The sequence below is a fragment of the Pan troglodytes genome, chromosome 3 (assembly GCF_028858775.2).
Source record: "Pan troglodytes isolate AG18354 chromosome 3, NHGRI_mPanTro3-v2.0_pri, whole genome shotgun sequence".
NCBI lineage: Eukaryota > Metazoa > Chordata > Mammalia > Primates > Hominidae > Pan > Pan troglodytes.
Window position 1 is genome coordinate 42,285,530 of NC_072401.2, and position 24,019 is coordinate 42,309,548.

The 24,019-nt window shown below is 40.9% G+C and overlaps 1 protein-coding gene across 1 annotated transcript; it reads left to right on the forward strand.

Annotated features, from left to right (window-relative positions):
- The first annotated feature begins 15,367 nt into the window (after window positions 1-15,367).
- On the forward strand, window positions 15,368-23,750 carry DCAF4L1 (DDB1 and CUL4 associated factor 4 like 1). The gene is made up of 2 exons (XM_526564.8): window positions 15,368-15,545; window positions 18,941-23,750. The coding sequence occupies exons 1-2, from the start codon at window positions 15,469-15,471 to the stop codon at window positions 20,256-20,258; spliced, it is 1,395 nt and encodes a 464-aa protein (XP_526564.3). The 5' UTR covers window positions 15,368-15,468; the 3' UTR covers window positions 20,259-23,750.
- Window positions 23,751-24,019: the final 269 nt, after the last annotated feature.

Consider the following 24,019-nt stretch of genomic DNA (forward strand, 5'->3'; position numbering starts at 1 on the left):
ATTCATAGTATTGTGTTTGGCAGTTCAACTTAGTAATATCCAAAGCATGTAATTCATCTTTTGAAGTGTTTAGAAATGGGCTTTAAAAACAAAAACAAAAACAAAAACACTTTTATCTGGATGGCTAAACTTCCTTTTTGGGCTCTTGTGCTATTGGGCTTATTTTGAATTAATTTTTTTAATGAACTTTATATTTTCCTGTCCTGAGGACAGTCCTTAATTTCAAAAGAAACATTTCTTGGAAAAATATTGAATCTGGACTTTGTGCATGGTGGTTGCATGCCTGTAATCCCAACTACTTGGGAGGCTGAGGTGGGAGAATCGCTTGAGCCCAGGAGTTTGAGACCAGCCTGGAAAACAGCAAGACCTCATCCCCTTTAAGAAACAAAAGAAAAATATTGAAACCATTTCAAGGAAAATATTTTAATATGTGCTATTTTATATTTTTAGTTATGTTCTTAATTATATGGATATATTGCTGGGAATAAAAAAAATTTTTCAAAGTAAGTAAACATCCTAATAACCTACCAGAGGGGTTTTTGGTGGTGGTGTTTGCCTTTTAATATTGTGGCAAAGTTATCCGTAAGGAGACTTATTACAAGTCTATTTGGGTTTTTGTGTTCATTTTACTTATTCTGAAATGGTTTTTTGGCTGCTATAATGTTATACATACATACAGTAGTAATATGCTTTCAGTAGCATCAATGTTTTTAAATCTTTGCTATTAATATACTCAAATAACCTTAAAGCAGGTTTATAAAATCATTCTTTGTTCATTTTCTACTTACTAGTAATTATCACATCCTTAAATTTTGAAACATTAGAATCTTACCTTAATTACAAGTAAACTGCCCCCTGGTGGCAAGTTTTCTGAAAAATAATTCTAGTGGCTCTCATTTTGCTTGTAACTAAAAAAATTGGGGGAAAAGGAAACAGGTTTTGACTGTTGATTTTATTTCCAGCTGGTTTTTACACTAACCTATCTAAGCAAGGTTCAAAAGGGCTTCTTGGTCATGATTTTAACCTTTTCATGCTATAAAAAAAAATTTAGACCATTATCATTTGTTAATACATACTACTAGTTTTCAAGGTGCCTAAGTGAGCTAATAATTTTTTCCATTATATTTATGCAACAAGTAGAAGGACGTTTGGGGGTTTCAATTTAAGACTGAGAAACTAAAATTCCACTGAGAAGTCAGTGAATTTCTTATTGATAGTTGTGAAGGAAAGCTTTAGAATACAGTCCTCATTCAGATATTGTTCACTGAAGTGTGCTTTTTTTTTTTTTTTTTTTTTTTTTGAGACAGAGTCTCGCTCTGTCGCCAGACTGGAGTGCAGTGGTGTGATCTCAGCTCACTGCAACCTCTGCCTCCTGGGTTCAAGTGATTCTCCTGCCTCAGCCTCCCAAGTAGTTGGGACTACAGGCGTGCACTACCACGTCCAGCTAATTTTTGTATTTTTAGTAGAGATGGGGTTTCATCATGTTGGCCAAGATGATCTCGATCTCTCGACTTTGTGATCCACCTGCCTTGGCCTCCTAAAGTGCTGGGATTACAGGTGTGAGCTGCCGTGCCCAGCCATTGAAGTGTGCATTTTTGTATGGTAAGCAACAGTGTCAGAAATGTGCCCATGAATGTTCTTTGGGTTGCCATCATAATTTGGGCATTCACATGATTAGTTCTTTTTAAAAAATTTATAGAATTTGTGGAATACATTTGCTATTGGTACAGTCTCAGAAGAATGGTTTCAGATACTCTTAGATGTCTTTAGAGTTTTGAGCAAGGATAAGAGGAGATACTTAAAGAGTTACTCTTGTAAATGAACATTTTTGACTATTAATGGGTCTCTTATAAATGGATCTTTTATGTCATGCCAAGGGGAAAAGAAGTATTGTGTAATCCATACACCAAATATTCCATTTATTTTGCCTTGAAACAATACATTATTACAGATATCAGTAGAACTTAACACTGGTTAATTATTTTATTTCTAATAATTTTTAATTTATAGACTGTCTAGGCCATCTATATTTTCACTTTTTAGTTTCACCATTAAATAGAGTATGCAAAAAGCCTTTTTGAAGAATACGAAAGAAGTTTGGGTTATCATAATTAACCACTTGGTAAATCTGGTTATAAATCACAGTACAAAGTCACATAGACTCTTTTGAGGAATTTTTTTTTTTTTTTTTTCTTGAGACGGAGTCTCGCTCTGTCACCCGGCTGGAGTGCAGTGGCCACACCCGGCTAATTTTTTGTATTCTTAATAGAGATGGGGTTTCACCATATTAGCCTGGATGGTCTCGCTCTCCTGACCTTGTGATCCGCCCGCCTCAGCCTCCCAAAGTGGTGCAATTACAGGCGTGAGCCACCGCGCCCGGCCTCTTTTGAGGAATTTTTAAAAAATGGTTGCTATTGAATATTGATCAGGCTCTTAAGAAAAAACAAATGGCCAAGACCCCAAGTGTTCAAGTAGGTGGTCACTATTACCTAAGGAAAATAAACACAGGATGATGTCACACACACATGAATTGATAATATTGGTAGTAGTGGGAAGACTGAACTGAGCTGGAAAGTACATGGTTTGCCTAAAAGCATTCAGACTTTAAAAACGTGTGCTAATCGCACATTAGATCCAATTTAGCAGCCCAAGTATTAAAACATTATCAAGGAGTTATAAATAATAGCATCAGGAGTGATGGCAGGAAGTCCTCAAATAGTGGTTCCAATTTGTGGACATTCTCTTAGTTTCTCTGGGCCTCGATTTTTTCATTTGTAGAATGTGGCTAGGAAAGGATTATTTGAGGTAGTGTATGTGAAAGTATTTGTATACTATAAAGATTTATATGAACAAACAGCTATATTTTACATTATGTTATGCTTCTCATTTTACCTTTGGAGATTCTGGGACTCTTGGAATTTAAGAGAACGTCCCCCAAGACCATACTTGATGAGTTGGTATTGGCTAAAATTTGTGTGACCATATTTTAAGTCACCTTTCTGAGAAAAAATTCTTTGGATCTGTGTCACCAGTCGAATTACTTTACTCTCTTTTTCTTTTATTTCCATAGGTTTTGGGGGAACAGGTGATGTTTGGTTACATGAGTAAGTTCTTTAGTGATTTGTGAGATTTTGGGGCTTTTGCAAGGGACAAAAAGCAAAAGTTCTATTACTTAGCAAAATCAGATTCACTTCTGTAACTGTGAGAGCACTCTCCAGAAGTACATCTTCAAAATCAGGAAATGATTATAAGTCCTCTTCAAAACCATGCTCCTTCTAAACCCTCCCAGATGAATACATAAGAAGGATGCAAACACAGTCTATGAAATGCTCAAAACTAAATGTATCTGTAATGTTTAGAAAATATAGACCAGAATTACAATTCTGTTTTTATTAGGGATTATCCAGAAATTGGTAGAGACTTGATTTTTATCCTGAGGCACCTAGGAAGAAGCAGGGATAAAACCATTATCATTGGAAGTCACTACAGTCACACCTGAAGAACGACTTTCAGTCAACAATGGTGCATATATCATGGTGGTCCCAGAAAATTAAAATGGAGCTGAAAAATTCATGTCTCCTAGAGGTGCCTTAGCTCTTCTAATGTTGCAGGACAATGTATTGTGTTTGTGGTGATATTAGTATAAACATATCTACTGTGCTGCCAGTTGTATGGAAGTATAGCAGATAAAGTTGTGTACATTAGGTAATACTTGAAAATGACAATAAACAACTATGTCACTGGTTTATGTTATTGGTTATTGTTAGAGTGTACACGTACTTAACAATAACAAGGTAACTGTGAAACAGCCTCCGGCAGTTTTTTCAGGAGGTATCCAGAAGAAGGCAGTGTTATCGTAGATGACAGCTCCATGCATGTTACCGCCCCTGAAGACCTTCCAGTGGAACCTGGAGGTAGAAGACAGTGATATTGATGATCCTAAACCTGTGTAGGCCTAAGCTAATGGGGTGTGTTTGTGCCTTCCTTTTTAATTTAAAAAGTTTAAAAAGTTAACAAGAATTTAAAATAGAAAAAAGCTTATAGAATATGAGGATAAAAGGGAAGAAAATATTTTTGTATGTTTGTACAATGTGCTTGTGTTTTAAGCTAAGTGTTATTACAAAAGAGTTTAAAAAGTTGGCCGGGTACAATGGCTCACACCTGTAATTCCAGCACTATGGGAGGCCAAGGCAGAGGGATCGCTTGAGCCCGGGATGTGGAAACCAGCCTGGGCAACATAGTGAAACCTCGTCTCTACAAAAATTAAAACAAACAAACAAACAAGCCAGGTGTTGTGGTGCACATTTGTAGTTTCAGCTGTCTGGAAGGCTGAGGTGGGAGCATTGCTTGAGCCCAGGAATTGGTGGTTGCAGTGAGCCATGATAACATGACTGCACTTCATCTTGGGCAACAGAGAGACACTGTCTTCGGGAGGCCGGGGGGAAGTCAAAAAGTTTTTAAAGTAAAAAAAGTTACAGAAAGCTAAGGTTTATTATTGAAGAAAGAAAAGTTTAAAAATAAATTTAGTGTAGTCTAAATATATAGTATTTATGAAGTCTACAGTAGTATACAGATATGTCCTAGGCCTTCACGTTCACTCACTACTCACTCACCCAGGGCAACTTCCAGTCCTACAAGCTCCATTCATGATAAGTGCCCTATACAGGTCTACCCTTTTAAAAAAAAATCTTTTATACTGTATTTTTACCGTACTTTTTCTGTGTTTAGATACACAAATAACCATTGTGTTTCAATTGCCTACAGTCTTCAGTAGAGTCACATGCTGTACAGCTTTGTAATCTATGAGCAATAGGCTCTAGCCTATTTGTGTAGTACTCTATACCATCTAGGTTTGTGTAAGTACACTATGATGTTTGCACAATGACTAAATCACGTAACGATGTATTTCTCAGAATGTAATCCTTCATTAAGCGATGTATGACTATATAATGTGACCAGTCTCTAGGGCTCTGAAGTATGACAGACCTGGTTGCCATCACTTTGTAGCTGTGTGACCTGTTTTTCCTCTGTAAAATGGGAATAACAATACCCCATACTTTGTGAAAAGGTAAAATGAGCTGAAACATATAGTGTTTAGCATAGTATTTCACATAATGCTCAGTAATTTTGGCTGTCATCATCATCATCATCAATGGTATGGTTTGGCTTGTGTCGCCACCCAAATTTCATCTTGAATTGTAGTTCTCATAATCCAATTTGAGTGACCTGGTGGGAGTGACCTGGTGGGAGGTAATTGAATCATAAGGGTGGTTACCCTCATGCTACTGTTCTTGTGATAATGAGTGAGTTACCCAGTCTGGGGCAGTTCTTTATAGCAGTGTGAGAACAGACTAATACAGTAAATTAGTACCAGGTACTGGGGCACTGCTGTAGAGATACCCCAAAATATAGAAGCAACTTTGGGACTGGGTAACAAGTAGAGGTTGGAACAGTTTGGAGAGCTCAGAAGTCAGGAAGATGCTGGAAAGTTTGGAACTTCCTGGAGCATTTTGGTGTTGACCAAAATGCTAGTAGTAATACAGACAATGAAGTCCAGGCTGAGGTGGTCTCAGATGGAGATGAGGAACTTATTGGGAACTGGAATAAAGGTGACTCTTGCTATGTTTTAGCAAAGAGATTGGCAGCATTTTGCCCCTGCCCTAGAGATCTATGGAACTTTGAACTTGAGAGAGATGATTTAGGGTATCCAGCGGAAGAAATTACTAAGCAGCAAAGTGTTCAAGAGGTGACTTGGGTGCTGTTAAAAGCATTTGAGTTTTATGTATTCGCAAAGATATGGTTTGGAGTTGGAACTTATGTTTAAAAGGGAAGTAGAGCATAAAATTTGCAGCCTGATGATGTGATAGAAAAGAAAAACCCATTTTCTGAGGAGAAATTCAAGCTGGCTGCAGAAATTTGCATAAAGAGGAGCCAAAGGTTAATTGCCAAAACAATGGGGAAAATGTCTCCAGGGCATGTCAGAGGTCTTCTGGCAGTCTCTCCCATCACAGGCCCAGAGGCCTAGGAATTAAAAATGGTTTTTTGGGCTGGGCCCAGGACCTTGTTGCTTTGTGCAGTTTTGGGGACTTGGTGCTCTGTGTTCCAGCTATGGCTAAAAGGGTCCTAGGTACAGCTCAGGCCGTGGCTTCAGAGTATGCAGGCCACAAGCTTTGGCAGCTTCCATGTGGTGTTGAGTCTGTGGGTGCGCAGAAGAACTGAGATCTGGGAACCTCCACCTAGATTTCAGAGGATGTATGGAAATGCCTGGATGTCCAGGCAGAAGTTTGCTGCAGGGGTGGAACCCTCATGCAGAACCTCTGCTAGGGCAGTGTGGAAGGAAAATGTGTGGTTGGTGCCCCCACACAAGAGTACCCACTGGGGCACTGCCTCATGGAGCTCTGAGAAGAAGGCCACTGTCCTCCAGACCCCAGAGTGGTAGATCTGTTAACAGCTTGCACCATGCTCCTGGAAAAGCCACAGACACTCAACACCAGCTCGTGAAAGCGGCCAGGAGGGAGCTGTACCCTGCAAAGCCACAGGGGTGGAGCTGCCCAAGGCTGTGGGAGCCCACTTCTTGCATCAGCATGACCCAAATGTGAGACATGAAGTCAAAGGAGATCATTTTGGAACTTTAAGGTTTAATGACGGCCCTACTGGATTTCAGACTTGCATGGGGCCTGTAGCCCCTTTGTTTTAGCCAATTTCTCCCATTTGGAATGGGTGTATTTACCCAGTGCCTGTACCTCCATTGTATCTAGGAAGTAACTTGCTTTTGATTTTAGAGGCTCATAGGTGGAAGGGACTTGCCTTGTCTCAGATGAGACTTAGGACTTGGTCTTTTGAATTCATGCTGGAATGAGTTAAGGCTTTGGGGGACTGTTGGGAAGGCATGATTGTGTTTTGAAATGTGAGGACATGAAATTTGGGAGGGGCCACGGTTGGAATGATATAGTTTGGTTGTTTCCCCACCCAAATCTCATCTTGAATTGTAGCACCCATAATCCACATGTATCATGGAGGGATCTGGTAGACGGTAATTGACCTCCATGCTGTTCTCGTGATAGTGAGTTCTCACGAGACCTGATGGTTTTATAAGGGGCTTTCCTCCCCTTCACTCTGCACTTCTCCTTGCTGCCTCCATGTGAAGAAGGGTGTATTTACTTCCCCTTCTGACATGATTGTGAGTTTCCTGAGACTTCCCCAGCCATGCTGAACTGTGAGTCAATTAAATGTCTTTTCTTTATAAATTACCAGTCTTGGGTATGTCTTTATATAGCAACATGAGAACAGACTAATACAATCTATAATTAGAACAATTCTGTGAATTGCTTTATTGAATAAATTGAGTAGTTAACATAATTTCCCACATATTTATATTCCAAAGGATTACAAAATAACTATTCTTCAGATACTTTCTGGTAATTGATGTTTGTAATGATGACCACCCCCTGTCTTGTTCCCTCCCAGATAGTCTAAAATTTTGAATTGTCAAAATTTCAATTTTGGAGACACATGATATTGTGATATAATGGTAACAGGAATGAATAAAGATCAGATACCAGACTTCAGTATTAATTACATACAGCTCTGTGACCTTGGGTAACAAATTTAACCACTCTGAACATCTGTTTCCTCTTGTAAAATTTGGAGAGTAATATTGAATGAAAATAATTTTGTGTGGTGGAAGGTTCTCTCCCCTACCACTCTCTTCCATTTTCTAGAATGTTGAATCTCTCAACGCTATCTTAATAGAAGGGTGTGTTTTTGGCCAGAACACAACTGTAATTACAACTGTAATCCCAGTAGTCTCACAACTGTAATCCCAGCACTTTGGGAGTCTGAGGTGGGAGGAGTGCTTGAGTCCAGGAGTTTGAGACCTGCCTGTGCAACATAGCAAGACCCTGTTCTGTACAAAAATAAATAAATAATTAGTTGGGCATGGTGGCATGTGCCTATAGTCCCAGCTACTGGAGGAGGCTGAAGTGGGAAGGTTGCTTGAGCCTGGGAGGTCAAGGCTGCACTGAGCTGTGATTGCACCACTGCACTCAGCTTGGGTGACAGAGTGAGACCCTGTCTCAATTTAAAAAATATAAATAAATAAAGGATGGGTTTTGATATTGCCTAAGACAGTAAAGCAGAAAAAGCATCAGTGTAATAAGGAAAAATATCTAATTGCATCAGATATTAACATGGGGGGCAGACCCCCATGAGAACTTTTCCCCTCTGCCTCATGCACATTCATGTTCTGAAGCCTGACTGCTATGAATAGCAGAACCAGTCTGAGTAGAGAAATACTGACAACATCCTTTGGAGACAAGACTCAAGAAGAGCTGGAGCAGGGACTTCAAGGAAGGAGTGAGTACTGTATATCAAAAGAACTAAGAGACTGTGTGTGTGTGTGTGTGAGAATTAGCACTGTCCAATAGAAATATAAAGCAAGGTACTAATGTGAGCCATATATGTAATTTTAAATTTTCTATTAGCCACATTAAAAACAGTAAAAAGGTGAAGTTAATTTTTATAATATATTTTATTAAACCCAATATATCAACAATATTATTTCAGCAATAATTAACATAAAAGTTAACCATATTTCACATTTTTTCATACTAAGTCTTTGAAATCTGGCATGGTATTCTTATAGCATATCATATTAGACTAGCTATATATCAAATATTTATGTACATATTCCATAGGCACATATGGCTAGTAGCTAAGATACTGGACAGTACAAGTATTGAGGGTATGAAGGGGATTGTTGGAGATTCTCTGGTAACCATGGTGTCACTTCACAGTGCTCCCCCAGAGTCTAGGACAAACACCCTGTGTCTGTGAATGGAACTTAGGGATAAGTTGAAGAGATCAAAAGAGTGATTCTAGGCTCATTGGCTTGTGGATTTGTGGACCTTGCGTGGTTTGGATTATATGGCCTGAGAATGAAATTGTGAATGAACATTCTTGGAATTTTGTGTGTATGTGTAATTGGCCAACATCAAGACCACCTTTTCCTTCTGTAATGTGGTGTATTGGTCATCATGAGCTGCCATAACAAAATGCCACAGACTGGATGGTTTAACAACCAAAATGTATTTTCCCAGAGTTCTGGAACCTAGGAAGTCTAAGTTCAAGTGCCAGCAAGATAGGTTTCATTCTGAGGCTTCTTCCCTTGGTTTGTTGGGAGTTACCATCTCACCATGTGCTCACATGGCCTTTCCTCAGTGTGTGTGTATGCAGAGATAAATAGATATCTCTCTGTCTTCCTCTTAAAAGGCCACTAGTCCTATTGGATTAGGGTGCCTAATATGGGTGTGCGTCCCCACCCAAATCTCATCTTGTAGCTCCCATAATTCCCACATGTTATGGGGGAGGAACATGGTGGGAGATATTTGAATCATAGGGGTGGCTCTTTCCTGTGCTGGTCTTATGATAGTGAATAAGTCTCACTAGATCTGATGGTTTTAAAGAATGAGAGTTTCCCTGCACAAGCTCTCTCTTTGCCTGCTGCCATCCATGTAAGATATGACTTGCTCCTCCTCGCTTTTTGCCATGAGAGTGAAGCCTCCCCAGCCATGTGTAGCTGTAAGTCCATTAAACCCTTTTTTCTGTATAAATTATCCACTCTCGGGTATGTCTTTATCAGCTGCATGAAAACAGACTAATACAGTAAATTGGTACCAGTAGAGTGGGGTGTTTTTGAAAATATACCCAAAAATGTGGAAGAGACTTTGGAACTGGGTAACAGGCAGAGGCTGGAACTGTTTGGAGGGCTCAGAAGACAGGAAAATGTGGGAAAGTTTGGAATTCCCTTGAGACTTGTTCAGTGGCTTTGACCAAAATGCTGATAATGCTATGGACAATGAAATCCAGGCTGAGGTGGTCTCAGATGGAGATGAGGAGCTTGTTGGGAACTGGAGCAAAGGTGATTCTTGTTATGTTTTAGCAAAGAGACTGGCAGCATTTTGCCCCTGCCCTAGAGATTTGTGGAACTTTGAACTTGAGAGACATGATTTAGGGCACCTTGTGGAAGAAATTTCTAAGCACCAAAGCATTCAAGAGGTGACTTGGGTGCTGTTGAAAGGCATTCTGTTTCAAAAGGAAAACAGAGCATAAAACTTTGGAAAATTTGCAGCCTGACAATGCAATAGAAAAGAAAATCTTATTTTCTGAGGAGAAATTCAAGTCAGCTGCAGAAATTTGCATAAGTAATGAGGAACCGTATGTTAATCACCAAGACAATGGGGAAAATGTCTCCAGGGCATGTCAGAGACCTTTGCAGTAGCCCCTCCCGTCACAGGCCTAGGAGGAAAAAGTGGTTTTGTGGGCCAGGCCCAAGGTCCTTGTGCTGTGTGTAGCCTGGGGACTTGGTGCCCTGCCTCTCAGCTGCTTCAGCCATGGCTGAAAGGGGCCAACATAGATCTTGGACCTTGGCTTCAGTTGGTGCAAGCCCAAAGCCTTGGCAGCTTCCACGTTGTATTCAGCCTGTGAGTGCATAGAAGTCAGGAATGGGGGTTTGGGAACCTCTGCCTAGATTTCAGAAGATGTATGGAAACACCTGGATGCCCAGGCAGAAGTGTGCTGCAGGGGTGGACCCCTCATAGAGAACCTCTGTTAGGTCAGTGTGGAAGGGAAATATGGGGTTGGAGCCCCCACACAGAGTCCCTACTGGGGCACTGCCTAGTGGAGCTGTGAGAAAAGGGTCACCATCCTCCAGACCCCAGAATGGCAGGCCCACTGACAGCTTGCACCCTGCGCCTGGAAAAGCTGCAGACACTTAAAACCAGCCCGTGAAAGCAGCCAGGAGGGAGGCTGTAACCTGCAAAGCCACAGGGGCAGAGCTGCCCAAGACCATGGGAACCCACCTCTTGCATCATTGTGACCCAATGCAAGGCATGAAGTCAAAGGAGATCATTTTGGAACTTTAAGATTTGAGTGCCCTGCTGGATTTTGGATTTGTGTGGGGGGCCTGTAGCCCCTTTGTTTTGGCTAATTTCCCCATTTGGAACAGCTGTATTTACCCAATGCCTGTACCCCCATTGTATCTAGGAAGTAACTAACTTGGTTTTGATTTTACAGGCTCATAGACGGAAGGGACTTTCCTTGTCTCAGATGAGATGTTGGACTGTGGACTTTTGAGTTAATGGTGTAATGAGTTAAGACTTTGGGGGTACTGCTGGAAAGGCATGATTGGTTTTGAAGTGTGAAGACATGAGATTTGGGAGGGGCCCAGGCAGAATGATATGGTTTGGCTCTGTGTCCCCACCCAAATCTCATCTTGTAGCTCCCATAATTCCCATGTGTTGTGTGAGGAACCCAGTGGGAGATATTTGAATCATGGGGGTGGGTCTTTTCTGTGCTGTTCTTGTGATAATAAGTCTCACAAGATCTGATGGTTTTAAAAAACGGGAGTTTCCCTGCACAGGCTCTCTTTTTGCCTGCTGCCATCCATGTAAGACATAACTTGCTCCTCCTTGCCTTTTGCAATGATAGTGAGGTCTCCCCAGCCACATGGAACTGTAAGTCCATTAAACTCTTTTACCTATATAAGTTACCCAGTCTTGGGTACGTCTTTTATCAGCAGCATGAAAATGGACTAATACAGTGCCATTTTGACTTCATTTAACCTTAATTACCTCCTAAAGGCCCTTTCTCCAAATACAGACATACTAGAGGTTAGGGCTTCAACATAGGAATTTTGTGGGGGCCTACTCAGTCCATAGCATATGGGCTTAGTGTTCAAGAAACATATGTAGAAAGTATTTTATAACTAAGAAAGTGAAACTTAGGTGATGGTGGAATCCTGCTTCAGAGTATAGTTGTGATGTAGCACTTTGTGAGTTACAGAATCTGGCTGTGTTCAAGGATGGATGTTAAAGTGTTTTGTAAACTCTAGTGCTATTTAAAATGTTTGGCGATATTACTAGATTACTATGTCTTGCACATAGTGCTGAAAATAAATACTTTAAAAAATGAATTTGGCATGGTAATGATATATTTTATTACATGCATCAGATAGTGTTGACTCTAAAGCTCTATATCAATATATCAATGTTGGGGGTTTATAGCACCACTAATAATGTTTTAGTACATATTTCTGGCTTTTGATTCTTAGAAACCACATTAAATCATATATGCTAATTCTAGTTGTCAGAAGCATTAGGTCATCAGAATGTCCCCAAAACAATCCATGAACAAATTGTGTCAGTTATACCTTCAAAATATATTCAGAAATACCCAGGCACAGTTTGCACACATGTAATCCCAGTTACTTAGGAGGCTAAGGAAGGAGGACTGCTTGAACCCAGGAGTTCAAGACCAGGTAGGGCAACATGGTGAGACCCCATCTCAAAAAAACAGAAACAAAAAACAAACAAACAAACAAACAAACAAATCTAACATATATCCACAATCAGATTCTCTCTTCACCCAGCTCAATTATCACTGTGAATAAACAACCTTCATGTCTTACCTCGATTATTCCAGTAGCTTCCTCACTTTTCTCTTCTGCTTTTGCCTGCCTCTCCCCAATTTGTCTTGATACAGCAACCACAATAATTCTGTTAAATCATACATCAGAATATGTCTCCTTTGCACAAAACCCTTCTGTGGCTTCTACTCTCAGAGCTCTTGCAGTGACCAACAAACGCCTCTTGATCACACTTCTTGTTCCTCATCTCCTACTACTTATTCCCTCATTTGCTGTGTTCCAGCCACACTGGCTTTTTGCTCTTTTTTGAATTTGCCAAGTACAAAAGTACTCCTCCTACCTAGAATGTTGTCTTAGATATCAATTTGACTCATTCCTTTACCTCCTTCAGATCTTTATTCAAATGTCACCTTGGTGAGTCCTCTCCTCACCTCCCTATTTAAATATACTACACCCACTTCCACACTGACATTTCTTTTTTCCTGCTTGATTTTTCTCTATAGTACTTATTGCCATATAGTGCCTATCATAATGCACATAGCATTATCACACATTTGTTTATTTTGTTTCTCATTTGTGTCCCCACCAGAGTGTAAGCTTCATTAGGACAAGAATCATTTTTTGTTTTGTTCATTGTTAAAAACCAGTTCCTGGAACGTAGTAGGCACTCAGTAAATACACATTGAATGCTTGAAACAAAACTTACTCTAGTTAAACAGAAGAAGAATTTTTTTAAAAAGGATATTAGGTATTTAAAAGTCTGGACGGAGTAGGGAATCAGGCTTGGAAGCTGTCTAACCAGGAATAATGCAGTTTCCATTGGGAACAGTCACCACTATTACTGGGACACTCCCCTGGACGTGTGTCCTTACCACCTCCACTGGTTGTATTTTGCCTTACGCCTCTTCCCTTGCAGAATATGTTCCTTGAGATGCTTTACTTTTCCCATTACTTTATTTCAAATTGTAGCTTCTCATAGATGTTCTGATGGTTGGTTGGTGGTTTGTCACATGCGTGGGCCCTTACTCCAAAGGAGCCCAGGAGAGCAAGTTCCAGCCTTCTACTTTGGGGAGGTAGGCTCACAGGTAGGACATTCCCCAGATATTGGAAGTATGTTCAAAATATGCTGTGCAGTCACAAAATATAAATGCTCTTCACTGGCACTGAGTGCTATCATTAAAAAAAAAAATCTAGCTCAGGAGACCTGAAGTTATTTTAAAATTTTATGTGTAATCCAGAATCCATTTCCCATAGCAATTGTTAAACAATGTCTGCTTTCAAATTTATTATTCTTCATTCCTGACCTTGTTTCTAAGCTTAACCAATCACATATTTTCTCATTTGACATCCCAGTGATTAATAGCTGAAACCCATTGCCTGGAGAATGGTTTCCATTGTGATGTGGTACTCCTTGGGTGGAGAGTGGGATGAACAGGCAACAGAATGCTTTGTTTATGGAAAAGGAATAAGAGTGTGAGTCCATTATCAGAAAATGCAGCAAGGGTGTAAAATATTGGGCTGCCATGTTAGAGCTCACCTGTTACCATAAAAACCTCTGTACTCAGCAGCTGGGTCAGTGGGAAGCCTGCTGCCCAGTTCGAATGGTATATTGAATTATATGACCAGTCTTGGCATCAGTTTAACATATTTTTAAGTAACTTTTATTTTTTCTTCCTTTCTTTTAGTTCCTTTTTTTTTTCTTGCAAGTAGGAAGCAGGAATGACTGTTCAATTATTAGATATTCAAGTTTAGAATTCACTGTCATTACTGCACAATTCATTTGCTGAAATAACAAGTAGCAGATGCTACAGTGCAAGTTAATGAATAATTCTTATTTGTACTCTGGCCTTTCATTGCAATTCATTTGTTACAGACATGTGGGTTTAGTAATTATTATTCTCACACTTTCTAAAATGTTTTTAGCTTTTTAAAAAGCATTTTGCTCATTTTTTTATTTCCTTCTGTTTGTTTCATTCTATTTATTAAATTCTCCCATTTATCCCAATTGTTTGGGAAGTCTCACGGCTCTTTGTGGTTCTCTTCTGAGAGGAATATGAAATACTTCAGTTGATTTGTTCCTTATTGCAAATAAGCCAAAGCCATGGCTCATTTACCATTACCGGGTTTGTTTACCATTTCACAGGCACACTTGAGGCCTCAGCTTTCAAGGGCATGTTTTCAGCCTGTTACAAACCATGCTTGGCCTTCCTTCTCTAAAGTCTGCTCCTTCCTAACCAGGAAACAGGGCAGGAATGGAATTTTCTTCCCATTCCAGTTTCTCTTTAGCTGCTTGTGTCCAGAAGTTGATATGGCATAGCTAAAATTAATACCTGAATTGACCCAGTTCACCTTCTGTTTTAGAAACAACAACAACAAAAAAATTGGCTAAAAAGTAAAGGCCTGGGTATTTTTAGAAAGAGCAATAATTAGTGTAAAATGTCACAGAAATATAATACGTTTAGATTCATGTCAGACAAAAGTTATTTCCAGCAAGCTTCTCAAAGACAAGAAAAGGGATGTTGGAGATATTGGGAAAAAGTATAGTGAAATTGGTAAGAATAAATAAGCTGCAGTGAAGCCTATCTGAAGCATTTGGAATATGACTTTGCAAGAGGCTCAGAATAGAATAGAGTAGGAATCTATCGCTGTTTATCTTTTTACCTCCCTATCCCTCTTGTATAGATATTGGAGTAAAAAGAGGAGGAATGTTGCCCCTTGTTCCTCTCTCTGTGACTCACAACAGTGATGCTAAAGTGAGGAAGTGGCTTCAGCCATGAACAGAGGTGGGGGATGGGAAAAACGGTCAGTATTAAGAGGCATGTGGCATGTGTGAAGATTTAGGAATTTAAAACACACACACACATGGTGGAAGCTGGTAAGCCTTGCCTTTTATACACAGTTCTGAATTTTAACTCTGAGGAGAGGAGTTTTTTGGGGTATAATTCTCTGTCGTAAGAGGCTGCCCTGTGTGTTGTAGGATGTTTAGCAGCATCTCCAGCCTCAACCCACTCGATGCCAGTAGTATCCAGTTGTGACAGCTAAAAATGTCTCCAGATATTGCCAACAGTTGTCCCAGGATGAGAACCACTGCTGCAAAGGTCACACAATGTGGTTGGGCAGGGTGAGTATGGGACCTTGAGCTGGGGTAAGACCTGAGGGGCAGAGTTGTGAGAGTTATGGGAAACGTTTCCAATTTCTTCTATGGAGAAATGAGAAGAGATGGTGGATGAAGGAAATGGAGTGGCATGGTGGGAATGGAGTATGTAAATTCCTAAAAGAGAAGGAAAGAATCCTAAAGGCTGAAATAATTTTTTAAGACAGTAGATAAAAAGTCATGTAGCATTTAAGGAGACTTATTTTTTCTAGAAGGTTGACTTATATGTTTATTGAGAGGGAAGGAAAGTTAGTTAATCAGAAAAGAAGGGGGAGGTGGGGATGGTAAATGAGTTAAAAAAAAAAAAAAAGTTAAATAATGAATAGGACTGGCCAGGCGTGGTGGCTCATGCCTGTAATCCCAGCACTTTGGGAGGCCGAGGCAGGCGGATCACAAGGTCAGGAGTTCGAGACCAGTGTGGCCAATATGGTGAAACCCCATCTCTATTAAAAATACAAAAATTAGCCTGGCATGGTAGCGGGAGCCTGTAGTCCCAGCTACTCGGGAGGCTGAGGCAGGAGAATCGCTTGAACCCAGGAAGCAGAGGTTGCAATGAGCCAAGATCGCGCGACTGCACTCCAGCCTGAGCAACAGAGCAAGACACACACACACACAAAAACACAAAACACAAAAAACGAATAGGACCTACTATTTGATAGCACAATGGGGTGATTATGGTCAATAGTAACTTAATTGTATGTTTTAAAATAACTTAAAGAGTGTAATTGGATTGTTTGTAACTCAAAGGATAAATGGTTAAGGGAATGGACACCCCATTTACCCTGATGTGCTTATTTCGCATTACATGCCTGTATCAAAACATCTCGTGTACCCCATAAATATATACACCTACTATATATCCACAGGAATTAAAAATTGAAAAAAAGAAGTGGAAATAGATTGAAAGCTCTCCCTGTAGGGTAGAAGTTGGATAGATTTTGCAGAAATAACCTTAATCCCTTATTCCTCTCAGTGAAGGAGCCTATGAAATAAAGGAGAATTAAACATGTAGTTCTTATAATTTTCATTCCTTCATTCACTTATCTATATCCTATGTCCCATGTAGTATATTATACACTAGACAGTAAGGATAGAAAGATGGATAAGAAACAATCCCTGTCTAAAGATGTCCACAGTATACTAGGGTAGACAAAGATGTGTAATCAGTTTGATTGAGAATCTCACCTCAAGAGGCATAAGCTTGAAAGTCTCATCATTTCTACACTTGGTATTTTGTCAGATTTCATTGCTTCAAAGTATCAGCCTCCTTAGTTATTAAAACTTTCATTCTAGGTATTAAGATTAGGTCCTACTGATTTAAAATATTAGTCTCATATTTATTTCAAAAACTTCCTCCATGCCTTCCAGAGCAGACTAGACCCGTAGTTCCAACTTTCTTTATACACACCCCTCTTTTTTTCCATGTGCCTGCTCTTCCGATGGTGGGGTCAGGAGGTTTAAGAAGGAAAACAGGCAATGCCTTAAATGTCTGACTGCCGCCATTTTGCTATCTGCTTTCTGTAGGTCATTGTTAGAATATATGGGGTTCCTAACAGCCCCACTGATAACTCAGTATCAAGCAGTCCTCTATGCTTTGATAGCCCTTTGCAAGACTTCTGCATCTGTCAGCTGACTTCCATTTGGCAGTGGTGAAACACATTCTTCTGATACATAGAAATCCCTTGTCCCATGTTATGTTCCATGGCAAGTGTGTGGGCCTCAATCTCCTGTGCTCTTTGTGATCCCAGCTCTGGGGCCTGTAGATTCCGACAGGATCCATAGTCCAGATATCACCGGATTTCTCTGTAGTCCCTACCAACTCTCCCCAGTCCTCCAAAATTCCTGGAAATTCATAGCGTAGGGGGAGTCAGCAAGCTTTGTGGCAAAGGAAACATCCAGATGGGGACTGGAGATATCAGCCTCCTCTTGAAGACACCCCAAAACTTTACTAGTATCATGTAATAGGTGCTAATGTCCTGAACAGAACATGAAAGACACTAACCATTAATGAAACAAATGGACAATTTGGATAAATTCATAATTTATTTACTTATTTTTCTTTCTTTTTGAGACAAGGTCTTATTCTGTCTCCCAGCTGGGCTGGAGTGCAGTGGGGTGATCACTGCAGCCTCAACTTTCAGGGCTCAGGTGATTTTCCCTCCAAGACTCCTAGGCTCAAGTGATTTTCCCTCCCAGTCTCCTGAGTAGCTGGGTCTACAGGTGTGCACCATACCCCGCTAATTTTTGTATTTTATTTATTTATTTATTTATTTATTTTTTGAGACAGAGTCTTGCTCTGTTGCCCAGGCTAGAATGCAGTGGCGTGATCTCGGCTCACTGCAAGCTCCGCCTCCCGGGTTCACGCCATTCTCTTGCCTCAGCCTCCCGAGTAGCTGGGTCTACAGGCGCCCGCCACGATGCCCGGCTAATTTTTTTTATTGTTAGTAGAGACGGGGTTTCACCATGTTAGCCAGGATGGTCTCAATCTCTTGACCTCGTGATCCGCCTGCCTCCGCCTTCCAAAGTGCTGGGATTACAGGCGTGAGCCACTGTGCCCGGCCTAATCTTTGTATTTTTTTAGAGACAAAGTTTCACCATGCCGCCCAGGCTGGTCTCTAACTGTATTTTAAAAATACAGGCGGCCGGGCGCAGTGGCTCACGCTTGTAATCCCAGAACTTTAGGAGGCTGAGGCGGGCCGATCATGAGGTCAGCAGATCGAGACCATCTGGCTAACACGGTGAAACCCTGTCTCTACTAAAAATACAAAAAAAATTAGCCAGGCGTGATGGCGGGCGCCTGTAGTCCCAGCCACTTGGGAGGCTGAGGCAGGAGAATGGCGTGAACGTGGGAGGCAGAGCTTGCAGTGAGCTGAGATCGTGCCACTGTACTCCAGCCTGGCCGACAGAGCGAGACTCCGTCTTAAAATAAAAAATAAAAAAATACGAAATACAGGCAGGGCGCGTGGGCTCATGCTTGTAATCCCAGCACTTTGGGAGGCTGAGGCGGACAGGCTGCTTGAGCTCAAGAGTTCCAGACTAGCATCGGCAAAGCAGGGAGACCCCATCTTTACAAAAAAATTAGCCTGGCATGGTGTTGTGAGCCCATAGTCCCAGCTAAGTAGGGCAGAGGTAGGAGAATCACTTGAGCCCAGGAGTTCCAGGCTGCAGTGAGCCGTGGTCGTGCCACTGGACTCCAGCCTGGGTGAGAAAGCAAGACCCTGTCTCAAAAAGAGAAAGGAAAAAATTTAACATCAAGAACTTCCTTTCATCAAGACACCACTGAGAGAATACGACAACCCACAGAGTAGGAAAAGAGATTTGTAATACACATCTGTAACAATGGACTTCCTCCTACAATACAGAGGAAAAAAAGTAGCAACACTTCCGCTTGCAACCGGACGGAACTTCCTGTCACGGAAAAGAACATCCTGTCACGGAGAAGAACATCCTGCAGAATTTCCTGTCACGAGGAACATTCCGCAGGACGAAATGGAGGCTGAAAGGCTGCGACTCCTCGAGGAAGAGGCCAAGCTGAAAAAGGTAGCCAGAATGGGATTTAATGCATCTTCCATGCTCCGAAAAAGCCAGCTAGGTTTCCTCAACGTCACCAGTTACTCCCGTTTAGCCAACGAGCTGCGTGTGAGCTGCATGGAGCGGAAAAAGGTCCAAATTCGGAGCTTGGATCCCTCCTCTTTGGCGAGCGACCGATTTAACTTCATTCTGGCGAGTACCAACAGCGACCAGCTTTTCGTAGTGAACCAGGTCGAAGTCGAAGGCTCCAAGTACGGCATCATCAGCCTGCGAACTCTGAAGATCCCTTCGTTCCACGTGTACGTGCTCAGAAACCTCTACGTCCCCAACCGGAAGGTGAAGTCCCTGTGCTGGGCCTCGCTGAACCAGTTGGACTCTCACATTCTGCTGTGCTTCGAGGGAATCACAGATGCTCCAAGCTGTGCAGTGCTGCTCCCAGCGTCGCGGTTCTTAAGTGTTCACACGAGAGTTAACCAGCCTGGCATGCTCTGCAGTTTCCAGATCCCAGAGGCCTGGTCCTGTGCGTGGTCCCTCAACACCCGGGCATATCACTGCTTTAGTGCAGGCTTGTCTCGGCAGGTCCTGTTGACCAGCGTGGCGACGGGACACCAGCAGTCATTTGATACCAGCAGTGATGTCTTGGCCCAGCAGTTTGCTAATACGGCTCCTTTGCTGTTTAATGGCTGTCGCTCCGGGGAGATCTTTGCCATTGATCTGCGTTGTAGAAATCGAGGCAAGGGGTGGAGGGCCACTCGCCTGTTCCATGACTCAGCAGTGACCTCTGTGCAAATCCTCCAAGAAGAGCAATGCCTGATGGCATCAGACATGACTGGAAAGATCAAGCTGTGGGATCTGAGGGCCACTAAATGTGTAAGGCAGTACGAAGGTCACGTGAATGAGTCCGCCTATCTGCCCCTGCATGTGCACGAGGAAGAGGGAATCGTGGTGGCAGTGGGCCAGGACTGCTACACGAGAATCTGGAGCCTCCATGATGCCCACCTGCTCAGAACCATCCCTTCGCCGTACTCTGCCTCCGAGGACGACATTCCCAGCGTGGCCTTCGCTTCTCGGCTCGGGGGCATCCGGGGAGCAGCACCAGGGCTGCTCATGGCTGTCCGGCAGGACCTTTATTGTTTCCCTTTCAGCTAATTCTGCAGGTGGCAGCGCGGCCGAATGTGGATTTGACTTAAGGAAGTTAAGAGTATCTTATTACCGTTTCTGTGAGAGCATTTTAAGAGACGTGTTGTATATAGATCGCATCCATCCGGCTGCCAGGGGTAAGGTGTTAAGAGTTTTATGTGGCGACATTCTTGTAAAGTTATTTCAGTTAAACGGTGGACTTAACTTGAAAGTCCTTTTCATAAAAGGTACCTGTTTTCTCTTGTTGAATGCCTTAGAACAGTTAACCACCTCCCCAACCCCCCCCCTTTTTTTTTTTAATAATTAAGACTTTTCTAAGGACTGAAGATTGGCAAAAACTAAAATAAATTAAAGCAGCTTCTTTCACTAGTAGCCCTTTAGAGAAGCATAATGATGGTACTGGTAAGACTGTTTGACTAATCATACAGGGTCCCAGGCATCTGCGCTTGAGGAAGCCAGTGGGAGTGGAGACAAGGGAGAGGTAATTTCTCGGAGTCTCTACAGAAATATTTAAGGCTGGAGTTTGGAATCATTAAATTTGGCCTTCTCAAACTCAATAGCAGATCTCTTAAGATTCTCCTTTTATTGTTACCATCCATAGGCATTGGAAGGAAAGATGGATCTTTTTAAATACTAGAAGTTTTAAACAGTCCTTGATGTGCTTTTGTTGAGGTACCTTTCACAATGTAAGGTACAGCAGCTCCGGTTTCTATTATGGTGACTTGAAGTTCAAATTCAAGGAATTGGCTTTGACTTTTTGTAATCTAGGAGCGCAGCAGTTTGTGAGAGATTTATTAAAAATGTTAAAGAGCCTGTTTTTCTACTAAGCAAGGAAGAAAAAAAACGTGTAATAATGTTAGTTGCTACTTCTTAATAGCCAAAGCCTGGAAATGATCTGAATTTCGAAAATGCTAAAATTCGTGATATAATCATACAATCGGATACTGCATAATAATAGAAAATAAGGCACACTTGCTATGTGAAACAGTATGGACCAATCTCAACATGTTGACTGAAATTAGGTAGAAATGAGTACAAACTGTATGATTCAATTCTAAAGTTCAAAAGCAGTAAAAACTTGTCTATGGTGATTAAAGGTAGAGTAGTACGTACCTCTGTAGAAAGAAAGGATTTTTTTTTCTTTTTCTTTTTAGGATGTTTGAGAAGTGACATGGGGAAGCTTTAGGAATGCTGAGTTTTCTTTATCTTGACACTTGATACATACGTAATTCATATATCTATATGCTTCACGTTTTTATAGTTTACTGTATATATGTTATTCCTCAAAAAATAAAAATAAGCAATTAGGACACTATTGTAGTTAGTCAGGCAAGGGACAATGATGCCTTGGACCTGCATGTGTGAGAAGTAGAAATGATCAGAAATGATTGCATTGGAAGATCATTCGAAGGTAGTATTATTGATAAGGCTTGCTGATGAGAGTAAACTAGAAAGTGAAAGAAAAAAGGATGGCAGCCTTTTTTTTTTTTTTTTTTTTTTTTGAGACGGAGTCTCGTTCTGTCGCCCAGGCTGGAGTGCAGTGGCGCGATCTCGGCTCACTGCAAGCTCTGAGGATGGCAGCTTTTTTGTTAACTTTAGAATTGGTAGATGATGGTGTCGTTTACTAACCTGGGGAGGATGAGGAGAAAAAACTTTAGGTGAAGGGAATGATGCTGAGTTTTAGACATCTACTAAACCTCCAATTGGAGATACAAAGTATTCTGCAGATCAGGGGTCATGTCATGGCTGGTAATACAAATTTGGTGACTTCAATACATAGAATTAAAATAGATGGGATAGATGTGCTTTATATGACATAGATGAGGTTAATGTAATTACATATTGATAGAAGATGAGTAGATCAATAGAGAAGATATGGGAGTGTGGTTAGGCACAGATTTTTGGAATCCTTTCAGTCAGTTTTTTATACTAACTTGATATGTGACATGAGAAATTGTGTAAGCTTTACTTGCTGTTGTTTCTTCAGTGTAAAATGTCTTAGATAATAAAACTAAATGATAAAGTAGATACAGGGTTAAAGGATATGTATCTTGTCCCTTTTACATTGTAAGCATTCAAAATAAAACAATTAATGAAGAAAAGACATTGTAATCAGTAAGAACTAGCTGCAGACATATATATGTATATATATGTCTGATACTGATATGACATTTATTTGGCAATTGACAAAAAATGACTACATAACTTGATAAACTGTTTATCCTCATTTGCAAAGAAAACAAATGCAAAAAAAAAATCAGTAAGAAAAACACACCTAAAAGAAAGGGAGGCAATAGTCTTGAATAGGAGAAAAAGAGGAGATCCAAATGGCTAATATACATTTGAAAAGGCATCCAACTTCATTTATTGTCAAGGAAATGCAAATTAAAACCACAGTGCCACACCACTTTCACTATAATGGTTAAAATAAAATAGATCAGGTGGAGTGACGTTGGGAATTAAAAAAAGAGAAGCAAATGTTGGTGCAGTTGTGAGCAAATAGAACTTTCATATACTGTTGAGTGTATACTGGTACAAGCACTTGGAAAAGTTAGTAATTGCTAAAGCTAGAAGTTTGCATACTCTATGACCCAGTAATTTCAGTCCTAGGAATATATTAATCAGAAATGCATACCTGTGTCCACCATAATTTGTTAATAGCTCCAACTGGAAACTACCCAAATGTTCATTAATAGTAGAGTGGATAAATTGTGGGATATTAACACAATGGAATCCTTTTTGCAGTGAGAATGAACATAGCACTATGGACAAATCCTGCAAACATAATGTTGAAATAAAGATGCCAAACACAAAAGAGCACATATTGTACAACTAATGCACATAAAGTCCCTAAACAGGCAAAATGAATCTATGTTCTTAGAAGCAGGATTAATGGTATACTTGTAGGACAGAAGAGTAGTGACCAGAAGAAGATTCTAGGAAGCTAGCAATGCTGGTGTCATGCCAGACCCCTAGTGACTCCAATAGTAATGGCACTCTGTCCGAGAGTCCAAAGAAGATGCGTAGACAGCGAACAAGACTTGGGTTTATTGGGGGAACTTATATATAGGGATGGTCCAGTGGTAGTAGGCTGGACAGAAGAACCACTACTGTTTGTAAAAAGCATGCAGTTTATATAGCATTTTCATTTAGCACACTCCACCTAGCAAACTCCATTTAACCCAAAGCAAAGGACCTTGATCCCCTATATTGCCTGTGTTGTAAGGGATGGGCTGGGGGTTCAGACGTCCTTCATAGATAAGGAGTGAAACTCAGGGTTAGTCGCTCCTGTTTCCTTAGTTTGGGATTCTGAGCACACATTCGTTTTAGATCACAGGGTCGTTCTCAGGATATGGTTGTTACTGCTGTCAGGTGCATCCGCTCTATAGCGGGGTACTGGCTACACAGTTTTTGTTCACTAGTGATAATTGTTAGAGCTATGCCCTTAATATATGTGTCTTGTGTGTATTATACTTCAATAAAAAGTTAAATTTTAAAAAACCTAGTAAGACTTTCTCTTGCTGCCCCCACCTGTGGCTTTGGGGAAGGAATTGACTCTTCACAAATGCTGCCCTCTCTAAAAATATTACACCTCCATGCTCTGTCTCAGCTTAATTCTTCTCAAGGATAAAGGTTATCAAACAGTCAGTCTCTTGCCTCCAGAAGTATTTAATAACTCAATTATTCCAGCTGTAATATGAATCTTGTTCACTACCCTCTAAGGAAAAGGTGTGTGTGTATGTGTAACTTTTTCTCCACCATACCAGGTA

What these genes read in the sequence shown, in the direction of transcription:
- DCAF4L1 (XM_526564.8), top strand. Translation starts at nt 15,469, where the DNA reads ATGTCTCCAGATATTGCCAACAGTTGTCCCAGGATGAGAACCACTGCT. An exon ending in ACACAATGTGGTTGGGCAGG is followed by an intron (nt 15,546 to 18,940) that starts GTGAGTATGGGA and finishes CCTACAATACAG; the next exon opens with AGGAAAAAAAGTAGCAACAC.